This window comes from Talaromyces rugulosus, chromosome III (assembly GCF_013368755.1).
Source record: "Talaromyces rugulosus chromosome III, complete sequence".
Taxonomy (NCBI): domain Eukaryota; kingdom Fungi; phylum Ascomycota; class Eurotiomycetes; order Eurotiales; family Trichocomaceae; genus Talaromyces; species Talaromyces rugulosus.
In genome coordinates this window covers 1626407-1645114 of record NC_049563.1, presented here as the reverse complement: position 1 = coordinate 1645114, position 18708 = coordinate 1626407, and the positions used below count along the sequence as shown (strand labels likewise).

The 18708-nt window shown below is 47.2% G+C and overlaps 6 protein-coding genes across 6 annotated transcripts; 4 read left to right on the top strand and 2 right to left on the bottom strand.

Annotated features, from left to right (window-relative positions):
* Positions 1 to 13: 13 nt before the first annotated feature.
* Positions 14 to 3916, top strand: TRUGW13939_05429 (uncharacterized protein; the record flags this gene model as incomplete). The annotated part of the gene is made up of 3 exons (XM_035488592.1): positions 14 to 335; positions 396 to 3172; positions 3224 to 3916. 3 exons carry the CDS (start codon positions 14 to 16, stop codon positions 3914 to 3916), a joined length of 3792 nt encoding a protein of 1263 aa, XP_035344485.1.
* Positions 3917 to 4078: 162 nt separating this feature from the next.
* Positions 4079 to 4801, bottom strand: TRUGW13939_05428 (uncharacterized protein; the record flags this gene model as incomplete). The annotated part of the gene is made up of 3 exons (XM_035488591.1): positions 4079 to 4440; positions 4505 to 4561; positions 4642 to 4801. The coding sequence occupies 3 exons, from the start codon at positions 4799 to 4801 to the stop codon at positions 4079 to 4081; spliced, it is 579 nt and encodes a 192-aa protein (XP_035344484.1).
* Positions 4802 to 5716: 915 nt separating this feature from the next.
* On the top strand, positions 5717 to 7486 carry TRUGW13939_05427 (uncharacterized protein; the record flags this gene model as incomplete). The annotated part of the gene is made up of 2 exons (XM_035488590.1): positions 5717 to 6620; positions 6681 to 7486. The coding sequence occupies 2 exons, from the start codon at positions 5717 to 5719 to the stop codon at positions 7484 to 7486; spliced, it is 1710 nt and encodes a 569-aa protein (XP_035344483.1).
* An 869-nt stretch (positions 7487 to 8355) lies between these two features.
* On the top strand, positions 8356 to 9109 carry TRUGW13939_05426 (uncharacterized protein; the record flags this gene model as incomplete). Its single annotated transcript, XM_035488589.1, has 2 exons — positions 8356 to 8916; positions 8972 to 9109. The coding sequence occupies 2 exons, from the start codon at positions 8356 to 8358 to the stop codon at positions 9107 to 9109; spliced, it is 699 nt and encodes a 232-aa protein (XP_035344482.1).
* Positions 9110 to 11312: 2203 nt separating this feature from the next.
* TRUGW13939_05425 (uncharacterized protein) lies at positions 11313 to 12896 on the top strand (the record flags this gene model as incomplete). The annotated part of the gene is made up of 3 exons (XM_035488588.1): positions 11313 to 11583; positions 11643 to 11804; positions 11869 to 12896. The coding sequence occupies 3 exons, from the start codon at positions 11313 to 11315 to the stop codon at positions 12894 to 12896; spliced, it is 1461 nt and encodes a 486-aa protein (XP_035344481.1).
* Positions 12897 to 13969: 1073 nt separating this feature from the next.
* TRUGW13939_05424 (uncharacterized protein) lies at positions 13970 to 17230 on the bottom strand (the record flags this gene model as incomplete). Its single annotated transcript, XM_035488587.1, has 1 exon — positions 13970 to 17230. The coding sequence occupies one exon, from the start codon at positions 17228 to 17230 to the stop codon at positions 13970 to 13972; it is 3261 nt and encodes a 1086-aa protein (XP_035344480.1).
* Positions 17231 to 18708: the final 1478 nt, after the last annotated feature.

The window sequence follows — 18708 nt, the reverse complement described above, 5'->3', positions numbered from 1 at the left end:
GGCCGAAACGGGAATGGCGGCCGGTCTTGATCAGAGTGGGGTCTCAGCCATCGCGTTAACGCCGAGACGCGCTTTGCTCGCGTTCCTCATCTTGATTGCATTGCCAATCTATTATTGTCCGCAAACGAAGACATTCAACTTCAGCCATTTTGCGCCTGCCAGACGCTCCTGTATATGGTCGACGTCGGTGCCAGTTTTCGATTCTCGAAAGTTGGGTTTCTATTCAGCTGTGCTGAGCCCAATTGGAGCATGCATTACGTCTATGGCTTCTGCAGTTGCGGATAGGGTCATGGGCCAAGCAGAACAACAGAAGCTGCACCCATTCTTTGGACAGTGTAAGGATACCCGCGGTATATTTCGTCCAAACCGATCTAACCTCAAACTTGGGTAACTAGATACCAAACCTCCCCAGGCACCGGCCTCGCCGCTCTTACCTCCGAGCCATGAAGCAGCAGTACCGCCATTTTACCAGGAGCCTACGCCTAGTCAGTGTGCATCGATAGGAGACAGAGACGCGAAATTTCAACAAGAATTCTTACCAGCCGAACCCCCTCAAGATAGTGGTCCTGAAGACGGCTTGGATACACATCGACGAAAGCGGTTAAAGACGTCTGTTTCGATTACCACTCCTGAGGGAGCAATAACAGCCCCTCAAAATGATACTACACACAGCGATACTTCAGCGGCTCAGGAAAACAAAAATTCAGTGTTACCTCCCCGAAAAATACTGAAGCTGAACCTAAACGGCAAACTGCTGAGCTCCCCGCCTGTCCAGCAAACGGAAACCCCTCCTGGGGCAGCAATACCAACCCCTCAAAATGACCCTACACACAGCGACACTTCCGTGGCCCAGGAAAACAAGCATTCTGTGTCGCCTCCCCGAAAAATACTGAAGCTGAATATGGACGGCAAATTGCTGAGCTCCCCGCCTGCCCAGCGAACGGAAACCCCTGGAACTAGAGGTAGACCGAAAAGGGCTGCGAAGAAGGATAAGAGCAGGATTGTTACAATAAGTTATAAAAGCAAAGTCATTGGGCAAAATATTGATACTATTTTGGGGGGGTTGGAACGACACAAGACCCCCGCAAGCTCTGTTACGAAAGCTACTCCTGCGCCGCCTCCCAAAGCCACTCCCAAAACCACTCACCCGTTCTTTCTGAAGAGGCCTACCAGTCAACCGTCACGAGAAATACCATCATCCACCTCAGAGAGTTCAGAGAATAAGCAAGGTTCTCTAGAGCCTAAGCCGCAACAGCAAACTAATTGGCCAAGTCAATTTTCTCGCTCCCTTCTTCCTAAATTTCCCGAGCCAATCCCGCCTGTATGGCCGCCCAGAGACCTCGCTCATGTACGAGGGGTTGAGGTAGTCGCCTCGAATACTCCCGCAGTTACGCTGCCAGATCGACGGAAGAATAAAGAGCGCATTCTCCGTGTCAATGACTCCGAGAACATCTTGCTAGCCCAGCACCAGCAAGTGTGGAGCGAGATAGAGGAGTCGTCAACGGCAGAATTATCGTCCTTGCGATTACCAAGCAGATCAGTTGTCAGTGGATTGAGACTGCAGAAAGACTTAGGCAGCCAGCTCTCACATGGCCCTAACTCGCAAAATCAACATGGGCCAGGTTACTGTGGTGAACCAGGGCGACAGCATCCCGCCATTGCTAAGCTTTACGCCTCGATTGCTACTAACACTAACATGACTGCTTTCGATACCGGCCAATGTGACACTGTTCAATGGGCCCATAAATATGCCCCTCTCGTTGCCGATGAAGTGCTCCAGGCTGGCCCAGAAACACGCATGCTTCGAGATTGGTTGAGGCATTTGAAAATATCCGCTGTGGATACCGGAAAAACTGGCTCTGGAAAGAAGTCAAAACATTCGACTGGTCGGAAAACGAAGCGGCGCAAAGTAGCTACGAAACTAGACGGCTTTATTGTCTCCAGCGAAGATGAAGCATCCGAAATGAGTGAACTATCAGACGATGACGATGACGAACTTGCTGCTGATTTTGCTGTTTCGTCCAAACGAACTGTGATTCGAGTTGGCGATTCCGTGGGCAAGTTTAAAAAGGGGGAGAACAGCCGGATGACGAATGCATTGTTGATTAGTGGACCGAATGGCTGTGGAAAGTCAGCCTCTGTCTATGCTGTTGCCCAAGAACTCGACTTTGAGGTTTTTGAAATCAACAGTGGGAATCGAAGAAGTGCCAAGGATATCCTAGAACGCGTGGGAGATATGACGCAGAACCACCTTATTCACCTCGAAGGAATAGAGAGGCAGGACGACGAGCCAAATTTCGAGCCTCAGCAAATCGATGTCAAGCAAAACAAGCTAAATGCCTTTTTCAACGCAAAAGCAACAAGCAAAGCTATACCAAAGGCCACTCGACCCCGCAAGGACAGTGATAATGACATCCCGCAAAAGAAACTAGGACCGGAGGGCGCCCGATCACAAAAGCAATCTTTGATTCTCTTAGAGGAGGTCGACATCTTGTTTGAAGAAGACAAGAATTTTTGGATGGGCGTTCTGGCTTTAATCGGCCAATCCAAGCGCCCTGTAATAATGACATGCAATAACGAAGAGTTGATTCCGCTACAAGATCTTTCATTGCACGCAATTCTCCGATACCGACCGCCACAGCCGGATGTTGCTGTCGATTATCTGCTTGTGCTAGCTGCAAATGAAGGTCACATGCTACAACGCGAAGCCGTAACAGATTTATATTTCAGCTGCAATCAAGACCTCCGAAAGTCTATTATGGAGCTTGACTTTTGGTGTCAGATGGCAGTGGGCAGCCAGAAATGCGGTATTGACTGGATACTTGATCGGTCGTCACAAGGGGCGGGTATTGATGCAGACGGCGAAAAGCTCAAAGTGATAAGCTTGCAGACGTACCAGCGATTTATGGGCTGGTTCAATCGCGACCACATGTTGACCAAGAACAGCCTGGCCAGGGAAACAGAGCTCTTACTCGAAGGGGTGAACTGGTGGCAGCTTGAGTTTGATGCAGAGGAAGAAACCCCAGCTACTGCACGAACCACTGCCTCGATATCCACGACCCCAAATTCCAGTGAAACGCATCTCGAGCAGCTACGACATGCAGCCACACTTGCAGACAACCATAGTGCTTTGGATATTCTTGCTCACAGTTGGTCATTGAACCAGAAAGAAGTGAGTCCAGAATCCGCCTCTATGTTTTTGTTTACTAATGAATTACTCTAGGATGACCTTGATCCTAGTATTCCGGATCTTCCTAAAAACCAAAAATACAACTACCAGGAGGGCTACCCATTGCTGAATGCCGCCTACAAATCTGACTACACTGGTCTTTCTGCAAGCATCGGATCCACTGCTCAAGTGCTGTTGCATAGCACTATGTTTGACGAGAACCCACAAGAACTTGAAGCGAATGCCAAGCGTGTTCTGGCGAGGCAATCTCGCCCCAAATCGAACAGCTTCTCTACCGCGAACTATATCAGTGCTTTTGAATCAATTATGCAAAGCAATGACTCGATTCTTGCCCATGCAGCTTCGTCATCTGAATCCGACGTGGCTGGAGTAGTTGAAGATATAGCTCCTTACATTCGATCTATAATGTCCTTTGATCTACGTCTTGAACGGTATCGTCTCCAGCTGAGCGGGATATTGACCCAAGAGCCAAGGAATAAGAGGGTGAGAACAACGAGGGCGAGTCGGGCCGCTCTTGAAGGAGGAGACAAGTCCAACACCCGCCGGGAGAGGTGGTTCTCGCAAAACGCAAACCCCAAACAAATCCTGGCAACGGGTTCCAGTGAATGGCAAGACGCTCTCGTCCAGGCGGGACATTTCTCTGTCACGCCGGCTGCGTTGGGAAATACAAGCTCTAGCCAAAGCGACTCGGACAATTCTGAAGGGGTATCGAGGGTGGATGTATGAACAGTACAATATAAATTAGCGGCATCTGATCGGCATTTATGTATTTATTTATTCAGCATGTATGAGTATTGAATCTAGACTCCGACATGTGCAAGGAGATTTGAAATGCTATACCTCTATAACAAATCATTGAACAGGTTCGATCTCATATAGTAACGACCGCTAGGCATTCGAAGCCGCAACAGTGCGCAATGAAACCGGGAAAACGGCATCATGATCCTCAGTCACATTCCACAGCAAGGAATAAACACCACCCCCCTCAGACGACGACTGACGGGCATAAAAACTAGAAACAATATCTCCAGATTCGTCTTTTACCAACAGCGTTTGACCGTAGAAGACGAACTTGGTAGTAGTAGCATTATCTCCAGATTCGGAAGTGAAGCCGATTTCGTTGGAGGATGATGATGAGCTAGGGATGTATAGAAATTGATCAGACCAACTGGAGTTGGCGGAGGAGGCACTGGTTCCATTTGGTGGATTTCCGACTAACGAGCCGGTGGAGGAGTCCGATGTGCGTTCGACTTGATTATCAATGTTAGATATGTGAACATAACAAAACAATTGTTATAGAAAAGAAAGGCTTACAGGTTACATTCGAAGCCGAAGAGTTAGAACTGGACAAAATCCCGACTGCGGCTTTACCTACACATTTAGAGGATTAGTCGCGAAATATGTTCTGCTAGCAATAGAGCTGCTCCCAAAAAGATCCTCTGGCTGCATACCGTCAGAATAGAATAGGGGAAGCCCTCCAACCGAATCTCCGTACGCATAGAGAGAGAATTCCTCGCCGGCACTAGGGGTACTGCGAGAAACGAATGCCGAAGAAGAAATCACAAGAGAGAGGAGTGTGCATGCGAGGCATGTGAGTATATTGAAGAACATATTTGGAAGTAGTTTTCTTTTATATTTTTATTGTTTAAAAGAGAGCGAGAATGTTTGAGGGGTAAGGAGGATGACGCTCATTTTTAGTCTTGTGTGCCTTAAATACATTAATCAAATCTTCAGTATGCGCTATACTAACAATGATTGAAATTAATAGAGACAGAGCTAGCCTTCACTAAAAAAAAACTTGATTTTGCGAGATTCGACATCTAGAGCAGGCCGCGTATGTGTGTATGGATCGCACACGCAACACCTAGGGCTGAGCCCAACGGGGAACCTTCCGCTTTTAGCCTGGATTTCCATTTTTAGGTTGTTTTAGCTATCCTGATGAAAACTACATATCCGCCCAACAAAAAATCCCTTTTTTTCAGCTGACGTACGTTGAACCCGGTAAACAGGGCCCCACGAGTTTGAACACCTCATTCGAGACATTTTGATACACCTGAAAAAAATATATATATACAAATATACAAAGCCACGCAATCACTTTAGGTAACCCACAATAACAGCATGAGCTTTGAGCCCTGCCTCAAAAATGCGTACTTCACTTCCAATCCACCTCATCGGCTGATAATGGTTTATAGATGCATGAACTACGAGGTAGACCATGGGCGCAGGATATTACGTGTCGAGGTTTAGCTTGAGATACGACGCATTGCATACTAACAAGGACAGAGAGAGCACACTATCAATGCCGATCCTTTACCCATTTGCGGGTCTCCTCTATACCGATTAATGGTAGCGATAGATACTGCATAAAGAGACTCAATCTCGTCATTACCTTTTATTCAAGATCCCAGACAGTCTTTTTGACCTTCCACTCTCGTTTATTTCATCTGATATAATAACTGGTCTATTTGCATCTTGCTTGCATTGCTATTTCCCTTTTCTGAAAACCTCCCACTCTTTCACAGTATGAAAGCTGCATCAATTTTTGTCGGCCTCATCGGGGCCGCAGCAGCAGCCTCTATCTCCGACCAAGGACATCCCAATTTTCACAAAAGGGATGCATGTTCCGGAAATACAGCCACTGACAGGCAAACATGGTGCGACTACGACTTGAGCACCAATTACTACGACGAGGTACCAGACACAGGCGTGACTAGGGAGTACTACTTCAATATCGAAGAAGTCACCGTCGCCCCTGATGGGTATTCCAGGACCGCCATGGCAGTCAACGGCTCAATCCCAGGTCCCACAATTATAGCTGACTGGGGTGACTACGTTGTTGTGCATGTCACCAACAGCTTATCGTCTGCAAAGAATGGCTCTAGTATCCATTTTCATGGAATTCGCCAAAACTATACGAATCCCAATGACGGTGTCGTCTCCATCACTCAGTGTCCCACGGCCCCCGGTCAGACAACAACGTATACATGGAGAGCTACCCAGTACGGCACGACTTGGTGGCACTCTCACATTGGGCTGCAGGCCTATGAAGGAGTATTTGGCGGTCTCTTGATCAATGGGCCAGCCTCAGAGAATTATGATGAGGACAAAGGTGTCTTATTCCTAAATGACTGGAGTCATCAGACAGCAGACGAGTTGTACGAATCTGCCCAGGTGAATGGCCCGCCGACCCTGGATAATGGTCTTATCAATGGTACCAATGTATACGGCGACGATGGTGCTTCTAACCAGACGGGATATCGATTCAACACATCGTTCACGGCGGGAACATCGTATCGATTTAGATTGGTAAATGCTGCCATTGACACACACTTCAAATTCTCCATTGATAACCACACTCTCACCGTGATGGCTATGGATTTGGTGCCTATTGTACCATACACCACTACTGTTCTAAGTATCGGAATAGGTATTCTAACCCATCAAATTCAACACAGCAGTTCAAAAAAAGGCTAACACGCTTATATAGGTGAGCGGTACGACATCGTAGTGAGCGCAGACCAGTCTTCGGTTGCGGATAACTTCTGGATGCGGGCCATTCCCCAAGAGGCATGCTCCGATAACGACAGCACGGACAATATAAAAGGCATCGTATACTACGGCGACTCTGCTTCCACACCTACCACAACCGGGTACAGTTATACCGACAGCTGCGACGACGAGGATATTTCCGACCTAGTCCCTTATCTCTCTCAAAGCGCCTCATCGCCATACTACAACTCCAGCGAACCCGTAACCCTGGGCACAAACTCGGACAACCTTTTCCGATGGAAGCTCAACGGCACGTCGATGCAAATATACTGGGACAATCCAACGCTCCTTCAAATTTATAACAATGAGACCACCTTCACAAACTACAGTGGCGTCGTGGAGCTGCCTGAAGCGAATAAGTGGTCATACATCGTCATCGAGACTGCACTCACCGTACCGCATCCTATCCATTTACACGGTCACGATTTCTACATTCTGGCGCAGGGAACCGGTACATATGATTCTTCAGATATTGGAACTCTGACTAACCCTCCTCGTCGCGATGTGGCTATGTTGCCGGGCACGGGGTATTTGGTGGTAGCGTTCAAGACTGATAACCCCGGTGCGTGGCTGATGCATTGTCATATTGGATGGCATACGGAGGAAGGTTTCGCAATTCAATTTTTGGAACAGTACGATGAGGCGCGGGCGTTGATTGATTATGATACGTTGAATTCTACTTGTGAGGCTTGGGATGCATATGTGGAGGAGAGTTCGGTTGAGCAGGAGGATGATGGGATTTGATTACATGTATAAATCCATCATGGTCAACTGGTAGTTACCTTATCCCTAATGACAAATATTAGTATACATCAATATATATATTTCCGGGGCCACTGTCCAATATTAGGTACAGCCGGCTCAACACGTATTTTAGTATGTCGAATACGTAGTTTCTTACACTCCAAGTAACTATATATTTTAGAATAGAATTTTTTTTTACTTTGTAGTAAGTTATAACAGGTGCTACCTAAAGTAAAAGATAGAAACTAAGTTCATATTCTATAAAAATTAAAAAATAGATTATATTTCCAATACCACTATATTACTACATTCATAAGTAGTATCTAGCGCCAAATAATAATATCTTTAAGCCCTTTATCATGTAATTTCTTAATATTAAATCTATTCAAGCTTTTTATTATATAATTTATGAGTAATTAAGCCAATTTCTGTTTATACCCACCACGCTGAGAGCAGCGTTGGCTCTCCAGATGTCTCTTGTTCACATATAAATACGTCTAGATAGATGAGTTCTTTGTAGCTTAGGCTTGTATCTCAATCCAATCAAGTTTTCCACTAAACTCTATTTGTTCTAACGCGTAAAAGTCGGAACTTCCATGTTAGAAATGTAAAAAGAACACCAATCGGTCTTCTTTCATCTAGCGGAAGATATCTATTAATATCTTCAAATGTTCCAGCCGCAACGTCATTTGACCCGCTGCGATGTTGGGCCCCGCGGGGCCCGTTCATTATGTTCAACGACATCTTGTCTTTTTTGATCCTCAATTAACTCCCGCGAAAAAATATTTACCTACGCAGCTGTTACTAATAATCACCATCGCCAAACCCCAACTAGTCAATGCAAAGTGGCATAAAGCATAAACAAAACCATGACACCTACGCTCGACACTCTGGAGCAGCCCATCGGCCTCCGCCCCGACCTCGTCGCTGCACAGACAAGACGAATCCGCGTGAAACAACACGCTGGGTTCGGCCCCAGCGATTTTACAGTCACAGGAAATAATGACTCTGAACCCGAATCATCGCTCACGAAGCTTTTCTCCGTGGATGGGCCTGTGACCTCGTGGCAGCAGCGACGAAACTTTCGAGATGGCTCGGGTCTGCCCTTGTTTGAGGTAGCTCGCAAGAAGGCCGGCGTGACCTGGTTTGTTCATCTTCCGGGTGACAATGGAGAACCGATAGCAACAATAACGCCCAGGTTCCATGCACTTAAAGACAAATTTGATGTCTACTTTAATAATGCTGCCGGCAATGGGGAAAAAGTTCAACTGGAGGTCCGAGGCCAGGATATTTGGAAGCTGAGAACCAATGTCTACTTTGGCGAGCATATGGTCACGACCTGCAAGAGGACTGACAAGATGTCTGTCTACGTTCCAGGTAAATCGATAGAATGGGATGTCGATGTCGTGCAGGGAATGGATATGTCTATTGTAAGATATATACATCAATGCCACAGAGCTCGGCACTAATTTTTCATTCTTCTAGGTATCCCTCATAGTTGTTGTCATGGCACATCAGATGTACCAAACCAGCTATCCCTCTTCCGAGTCGTCGAGAAAGACGGCCAAGAAGGAAGACATAACGGACGAGAAAGCTGACGTGTCTTCAATTCGAAAGGCTTAGATGTGCACAATTTGAATATGGGATTTATTGCTAGTCGGGCGATGGACTTGTCATTTCTTTCTTTTTGGTTAACTCGGGGTGATTGTAAATAAAGCGATCATTTATACTCATTGATCTACGGATCCAGTTGCTTTTACAGTATTTCAACAACCCTGATAGGACAGAATGTATCCAAATGTTTAATGGTGCTATACATTGGTAGCGCAAGCTATTCGCGAAATAGATCTAGATTATTAATGTCGCTACATGTTATGCTTTTCGATGAATGTGATTGGGACGTGATCGGCAGCCGAATATCTAGGTAGCTATCTCAACCCCTCCCTCGTGAAAGAGATATAAAAAGGTATAAACCAACCGGCCTTTCAGTTATGAATCAAAGGAGTACGTAGTAGAGGCATGATTAAAGCTCAAGTGCTGCTTGGGAAGGAAATCGGGGCTTTAAACTTAATTTAAAGTTGCCGGGACAGGACCACCCTTACACATGTCAACTATGGATAACTCGCGGTCCATGTCCACTGGTACGTCAACGTGCTAAAGATAATACCCTTGAGCAAAGTAGTAAATGCCATAAAAAGGGTAATGATCACTTTGGTTAGCCTTAGCAACTAGTCAAAACCAACGAACCTGCTGAACAGAAAGTCTCATCGTGGAACTGCTAAGAATACACAAATACTAGGAAAATTGGCCAGGACGAACTTGAAAAGTTCGATCCCTGTGCCGCGAATTTTTATCTAGCAGGGTCTATGCCACCGTTCAGAACTCGTAGAAGCTGAAGATGTATGTGTTGGAACTTTCACTGAATGCTGTGGCAGATATTAGGCCAACCTAGTGATTTGTTTGATGAAAACAAAGGCCAGTAAGAAGAAAAATATATATGTTATCCCCAAACATCGCTTTGGGCTTGGAGCAAGCCATGTCAGTTTATTAGCTGTCATCACCTACCTGTTATCCATGTAGAAACAGCAGAAACCCAGTGTCAGACTAGAGAGTTTCTCTGTAGTACGTCTGATTATTCACGTCGAATAAAAGGGTTCCTCTCTAGATTTCCTATTCCAAAATATAATAACAAGATAGGTTAGCGGTGATTAGTCCAACTATCTTCTCCCTCAGTTGGCAGTCCATTGGCAAATTTAAACCGGTTGAACTGATGACATGTATAAAGCCAATGGTTCATTCCCCTGCAAAGGGGTGCCTTCAATTCAACGCATCGACGACTTGATTTTAAGGGTAAGACATTCAAGATGTGGTTTGTCTGTCAAGGTACCCCATGGCAGAATCGCCTCGATATGACGTATGAAAAGACATAGTCCTTTGAGGTCCAGGGGAAAGCCGAGATCGCCCTGGATTTGAAACATGCTTGCGTTGTTTTCTTTATCATAAATGGCCCCTGTTTCTTTGACGCATCTCATGCAGAGGCGCTCAGCAGCGCACATTTTCTTGAAAATTCGGCCCACGATCAGGCACCACTGACCAGAAGGCAACAATAGCCAAGCACGTCTAACAAGACAAGAAGTTGCGTGGTGGGTATAGCGAGAGTGGCGAGCGCTTTTATATTGGGCAGCGTCACGTGGGCCCGTCCCTGCCGGGCCGCCGCTAAGCCTTCCCCAGCTTCCCCCCGTCTGGCCGTCATACCTTTCTTTAACACCTCGCTGCCTTCTACATCACCGCTCGCTCTCCCAATCCCTGTCCGCCGGTCTTACGTTGCCTTCCCGATGGTTGCCGTTAGGATCGACTATACCTTCGCCGCCGACGAGAACGACAGCCGCCGCCACACCTGTTAGGCTTGCAGCCGGCCCGCTCAAATAAACAAACCCCCTCTGTTGGGCTGGAGTTTCACACCGGTCCCCGTTGTCTTTTTCGCGCTTTCCAGGGCTCTGTCGCTAGCTCTAATATATAGTCGTATCAGATGATAGATCAATCGTTGATCTCAAACCGTGTATTCCGGAGGTCTCTTCCCGTTCGCTTGACTGGGATATTGCCAAAGCACTTCGACTTCCGGGACGTTTTCAACCTTTCTGCTGCGCGGCGTTAGGCATAAAATTCTCGCTTTATCATTTGTGCCTGTCGTCAGTTTGTCTCCGTGCCTGACAGGCTCGATCGAACTTGCCAGAATTTTAGCAGCAGCCTCCATCGGACACATTCCTTTCATTGACATCGTTGGAAAACGGGCACGCGGTAGCCGGGTAGTGTCGCTTTCTACAAAATGCTGCTATTAAAAACCCAATATCACGATGATTCGGACGCAGACGATGAATACGAACGCAGCGTTCTCGCCTCACCACGGTTGCCTACAGATTCTGAAATCTCACCAACAGACTCGGGATCATTGTCTACAGAACACACGCCTACGAAATACGGAAATTCGAGCGACGACCATGGGTTGCCCCGAACAATCATTAGTGAATGGACTGCGGAAGAATGTGCAGACTTCGTGGCGGGCTTGGGTCTCCGCCAATATCGCGCTGCTTTTTTAGGTTCGTCATCCTCATTACCATCAGTATTTTATGTCTGGTTCTAAACTTTTTTGCTGCAGAAAATGAGATTGTTGGCGAAGCATTAATAGCTCTGAAACATGAAGAGTTAAAAGAGATGGGCATCACGAGTGCGGGACATAGATTAACAATCTTGAAGAGCGTCTACGATACCAAGATGAAGCAGGATATTCCTATTGATCCTGACCATTATGTTGCCCCATGTGAGTTTTTTTTGGCAAGCACACTGAACTATTTGACAATCTCTAATCGGTAATCGAAATACAGCAGCCGATCATAACCTCACCGAACCCGCCACATACGGAGACATTTCTCGCCTTCAGCAAACGATGCGTTCAAGAGATGAAAGAATATTGACACTTGAGATTGAAATACGAAGAGTGACTGAAGAATATCGACGACTACGGCAGGAGCTGCTCCCTATATTCAAAATGGCCAAAGATCGTTCTCAACCCCTCCCTTACCAACCCCCGAACCATACAGGGCCGACATCTAGCCCTGCCGAATTATATCACGACCCTTTATTGGGTGTGTCGCTTAATTCCCGTGCCGACACGTCGGCATTGGGCAAGCCGCATTCTCGAATGTACAACGGAGGCACAACGCCAAAAAGCAGTAATTCTCCCACGCATATTCCGCAGTCGATTCACCATGATGGCCGTCTTTATAACGACGGCGCCACTCTCGATCCTTCCGCCGCAGCTATGGTAGCCTCATCACATCTTACAACATCCATGACTGGAGGTGCACAGATATCTCCTGGAATTCCGTCTCCAACATCTCCTGCTCAAACGCAACAAACGCTTGGACCTCGATCATATGCCAGGGACGGCAGAAACACCACATCAACAGTGCGTCCTGGATACGACCATGAAGAGACCCCTCACCCCAACCCCAGTTCGACTCCAACTCCCGGCTCCGGTTCTAGGGGTGAATCGAAGAACACGGACTCGGCTGCGCCCAGTGTGGAGATATTCAAATCATTTAGGGTATCAATGGAGGACCCATGCCACAAGGTCCTACCTGCTGCACTCAAGAAGTATAACATAAACGCAGACTGGCGGCAATACGCACTTTATATTGTTTATGGCGACCAGGAAAGATGTCTAGCATTGGACGAGAAGCCCTTGATTTTATTCAAACAACTTGATAAAGAGGGACGAAAACCAATGTTTATGCTCCGCAAGTCCGCGCCAGCTGATGGAACGGCAGCCTCATATCCTGCTCCTGCTGGCCCAGCCCCAAGTAGCGCTGGGTTCGACACCAACAGACCAGTTCCTGGTGGAGTGCTGTAACCAGATTAACAGCATAACCTCCGCATAGCAACCCGTGTGACTCTACTTCTGATATTTGACATGTTATTTTCTTTCTCTTTTCTATCATTTGATGGTTACCATCCAACATCTGCCTAAAACTGGCTCCTTTTCCCTTTCTTCAAGCTTGATTTTTTTGTTTTATTCTTGAGCATTGGCACGCACGGTGTTGTCAGTTCAACATAGTCTTTTTTTTGGTGTGTATCCAAGAAAGCTTGTTTAGTACATGTAACGCATCATGTCATTGGATTAGTCTAGTCTTGTGTTTTTGTTATATATATATGTATCTGTGATAGCGCGGCGTTTTTTTTTTTTTTTCATATATATCTAAAACCATTTCCCCCCCCTTTTCAATGTTCTGTTTCATTCTACACAACTGATGTCGGTATTCTCAATTTGATCTGAAGGAGTTTGGTTTTTTTTCTTATTTTCTCTTTTGTAAGACGATATGGATGGAGGATTTTATATAGCTTTGAATCTGTGGAGGCATTTATATACCTGTACAAAGTTCCGGATCAAGTCACTATTGGCTGAAGAACAATTTTTTTTCAAAAAAAATATACAACCATTTGTAAAAACATCCAGATTGATGAATCTGCCAGACAGACATCCAACTCAATATTATAATGATATCAATATGAAATTTTTAATATTTTAAATGTCCCATGTACATATATAGTTTCTTACCTGTCTCTGGAGATGTAGGTAAAGTTATACTCACGTATTGATTGATCTATCAGTGATGCATATATACAACATTGAACCACACGTTTCATGATGCCGATACAAAAAAAAATAGAAAATAAAAACTGGAAAAGAACTAGAAGCCAAAGCGAGTCTCATTGACATGACATTCAAATGAAATGAACAATATAGATCTCGCTTTTCTGGTATCTCAAACTGGACCAACATGTTAAAACAGAAGGCAAAGCAAAAGGCAAAAGGCAAACAAAAAAAGCAATCGTCATTTCGGTCTTTCCTCCTGATGATCAACAATCAATAGCAGGTCTATGGTTGATGGCCTGGCAATAATAAACAAGAAAAATTTGAAATATCTAACGGCTTCGACCCCGTTCTCCACCCCAGGAGACCTTGTGCTGCCGCGAACCGTGGCCGTAGACATTTCGTGCAGATCGACCACCGTTACTGGTGTCAGTGCTCTCGCTGGTGACTCTGGCAGGACGAGTGCCGTCGGCAAACTGGATGCTTCCTCTAGCAGTCGGGGTATCATCGCCTTCATCCTCACTATCGCTCGGTTCTCGTACGACTGCGGCTTTTAGTCTGCGCGGTACGCCAGCCAGTTCGGCTTCTTCGTCATCGTCCTCGTCGTCCTTGTGCTCAATCTCACCTAAGGCAGCCAGACGTCGCTTGCGTTCCGCTGGTGTTTCTCCAGTGTCGTCGTCTGCGGCGAGTACATTGCGACGAAGAGTGTTGAGTCCTGCTCTTTTGGCAGAAGGCGGGACACGCTCGGTGCCATCATCTTCAGAGTCCTCTTCTTGTGCAAGATCTTCGTCTTCACCCGCAAGGCGCCTGCGGCGTTCTTGCGCGTTTCCAGAAAACTTGGCCAGCACACCGGCGACATCATGAGTGGGAATATCGCGCTCAGACTCCGTATCACTGACCTCCTCTGCAGAATCATCATCTGCATTCGGGTCCTGAGGCATGGCCGCCCCTTCAGCGGGGTCTTCTTCTATTGTCTTTTCGATCTTCTCCTGAGTCTTTGCGTCCTCACGAGCCACTTTCTTAACTGCTTGGGGCGCATCAGTCTCTTTTACCAGGTTATGACGCGCACGAGGATCTAATTTGCTGATCTCTTTGATGAAATCCTGCTTGCTCATGCGTCTTCCCTTGACGTCGACCCCTTGCGTCTCGAGAGCAGGGTCGTGGGCGACAGTAAACCGTAGACCGTCATCATCTTCTCCGAAGCTGGGTCCCACTGCTTCTTCTTTGATGGGTTCTCCTTCTTTCATTCCAACCCAAGTACCCATTCTAGTAAGACCTTTGCGCACTTGTGACTCTGCAGCAGCAGCAGCAACCGGAGTAGCGGCATCCGCGGTAGGAATGGTGTATTTCTTGATGACCTCTCCGTCTTCATCTTCGACAATGATGGTATTACCAAATTGATACGCATGTGCCGATTGACGGGGCGGCTTCGCCTTGGCTTTTGACGGACCTGCCTCGGTGTCTGCCGTTTTTTCCTTGCCCCAACCAGTCCACTGACCAAAACGTTGTCGCATTGTGCGGTATTGATTAGTAACCACCTCTTCGGCCTCTTTCTTGATTTCTTCGCCTTCTGTCTTGCCATGTGGTTGGCTCTCTGACTTGGCAAATTCGCCAGACTTATCGGTCTGAATTCTCTTGTGCCAATCTAAGATGTGCTGTTTCTGTTCCTCGGGAGATTCGCCACTGATGTCTTCAGTCTTGAGAACGTTTCCTTCCGCATCTTCAATGATCATCGTGTGACCTTCTTGGTAGACTTCAATCTCTGGCTCCCGGCCGACCAACTTGCGTTCTCTGTGGGGTGGCGAGTCTTCACGTCTAATCCGATCTGTCTCTTCACGTTCAATCGGATCTGTCTCATCGCGTTCTTCCTCACCAGCTGGGGATGGCTCATCGGATTTTTCACCGATTTCAGCCTTTTCCTCGGCCGTGGCATCTGGACGTCTTGCAGGCATAATGGCGGATTGACTGATAGGGCCACCAATATTCTTGCGGCGCTTACGACGTCTTTTTGAACGGATGCTGGGCGTCTTTCGGCTGCTCTCCTCATCGTCATCGTGGACACGTCGAAGGAAATTGCCCGGAACACCAATGGGGCCCAGCGTTCCCGGAGGATACTCTGGAACCTCTCCGTTTGTTGTTGTTTCATTTGACTCAGCCTTTCGCAGAGATACCGAACTCTTTGACATTGATGCAACACGAGGGAGGCGATTCATCCACGAAGGACCATCTTCATTGGCAGTGGTGTATGACAGAGTAATTGTAAGGGTGTTGATGCGTTTGCCGAGAGTGAAGACAGCAATGGAAGATCCATGGACAACTATAGAGGCGATTACCAGGAAGGTAGTAATAGGCCAGATCAGTTGGATTATATAATAGTTTTTCTGGCCCAGATGAGGAAGTTCAGCCTGTGGATCTGGTTCTGTGCTTTCATTCTCGAGCTCGGCTCTGGCCAAGATGGCGGCAAAGATGGCGCCGACGCCAATTGGACCGAAATGACCAGCAAAGAGAGCCTCGCGCCAGGTCTTTATATCGGGAATTATAGGTTTTAGTACCATCATGATCGGGATTCGTCGGAAGAAAATGACCAATAATGCAATGACAACAAGCCTCCACGGAGAGAGTCCAATTTCGGGCATGTTGAACGAACTCCAAGGGATGACGGATCCGAAATAAACAAAGTATGCCAAGTTGAGTAACAAGTCGATAACGTTGGAAACGTGGGCCTCCTCGGTTTTGGCCGTGAACCATCCGTCGTTACTGAATCCGACTCCAGCTGCAAATCCAATCAGGAGATCGTCCATGCCGAGGAGGCTGCCGGAGCCTGCACAGAATAGTGCCAGCACGAAGTAGAACACAAGGAAACTCTCTCTATCGATCAGGTTCTTTTTCTCTGCATACTTGATCATATGGCGCGCAATATAACCAATCAAGAAGCCAAAGATGGCACCGAAAATACATTCGTAAAGGATAGTATTGCAGAACCAGTGGAAGGAAACGGTATGGGCATCTGGTCGGTATCTAATGATGTAAAGTGACAAGTAGATGAATGGAAAGGCCATTCCGTCGTTACACCCCGATTCTGCCGATAAGATATCTCGCAGATGTTTAGGGACTCGTTTGGCGAATTTACCCTTACCGACAACGGACGATGCTAGAACGGGATCGGTGGCAGTGACACATGCTGCGCATGCCAGACTTTCAAGCCACGACAGAGGCGGGACCAGCCACCAGATAAACAAACTGGTCATGAGCCATCCGTATGTCATGACGGGGATTAGTAGGAGGGCAACGGACTTCCAGTGCCTCTCCATGTAAGATTTGGGCAACTCGACGCCCACGGCAAAACATTGGACGACCAGGACTATGCGCGAGCATTCTAGCGTGATCTTGTCCACGTTGCCCCATGAGTCCGGGTCAAATAGATTGGCGGCATATGGACCGAATATGATGCCACACAGCGTGGCGACAGTGGCTTCACCGATATAGAGCCTCTCTTTCACGAAAAGCGAACACAGCATGAAAAGACTGGTGAAGCCTCCCAGGATCATGTAGGCCACATGAGGCTTATCGACGTCAAGCTGTTCCCAAACCATTGCGACCTGGTCTCAGCAGAGATCTTTTTTGTTGTTGTTCGTACGACCCTCTGTCTTGTTGAAAGGTGCGTTCCCTGTTCTTAAATTCTGTGTTCTTCATGTGAAGCTTCTGTCCAAGTCCAACTGTTGAACGGAAATATCAAAATCCAACACCGACCTCGTAATCACGCTCTTATGCATAGCTGTCCCACAGCAGCGACTGGGAATGAGTAAAAGTTGTAAAAAGGCTCAGATGTAGCTTTTCACGGCGTCATCAACAGCAGCGAAGCGACGGTTCGATCAGAGTGGCGCGGAAGGTGCCGGGTGCAGGTTAGCGATGCGATCGCGAAAGCTCTCTTCAAGAAACAAAACCGAGTTAGTACGAGGACGACAGAAAAAAAAATCGGCGAGACAAGGATAAAAGGAAAAACTCAAGACTAAATAAGTCTCTTCGTTTTTCCAAAGGCAAATCCTACCTCAAGCGAGGCGAGGACGTTAATTGGCAAATGCGAGAACTCTTAGTTGCTCGGGGCTTGGAGTGGGGTTTGATCGTCGGGCGAGTTTACCGTATAGAGAGATAGGGCAGCCTGCAGTGAGCAAATAATGGTCGATGACTCGATGGCGATCGATGGATAAAGAGATAAGCGAGATTGTACACGACGATGCATGCACGGTTTGGGTGGATCGTGGGATCTGGGGAAAACACGCGCAGGGGTTGAAGCTGCGGGAAAGCAATAGAGAGGAAATGGTGACGGAGGAGAGGAACGCGAGGACGGAGGAGGCTGGGCGCTCGGGCTTGGCACGCGAAGTTCCGAAGATTCTCTGATAGGCAATATTTTTTGCCCGGGAGAACGCCGGGGGCGGAAGCCTGCTATTTATATACAAACAACTTATTTCCACACTCCCCCCCATTATTATTGTGCCTGGCAGAACGGTTCTCTCCTACAGTATATTGTGCTTTGTGCTGTCTCTTTTTCCCTCTGCAGCTGCAAGCGCAAGCAGAGAGCGTGCGTGCATGGCCAGTGCATTGCTGCATTGCATTAGGCCGGCACATGACTTCCGACCACGCTTGGCCCTAGCGCATTCCCGCAATGACGAGCGCCAAGAGCGGAAGATATTATTATTAACAGCTACCAAGAAAAAACACGCGAGCGCCAAGATGAAAAACTCTTTCGCGAGTTGCCAGACTTGCAGACCTGCCGAGAAACTAGGAAATACGTCTGGCCTGCGATTGGGTCTTATTGTTCCCTGCCGAGATAGAAAAACGCCCTAGAGGCCCAGAACTGTCCGAGGTGGATAGGCCGCGCCATGCCAATGCCAGGACGCCCCGCCGGCGGAAGAGATTCCTCTCCGCCTGTACGGAGTATGTACAGGAGTACGTACCGGGATTCCCACTTGCTGGTAAGTGTTTACGTCCGGCATTCAATTAACCATGGGAATCTTCCGCTCATGATATATATTCTACAGAGAACAGATGGAGAAATGAGAAATGTGTTTTG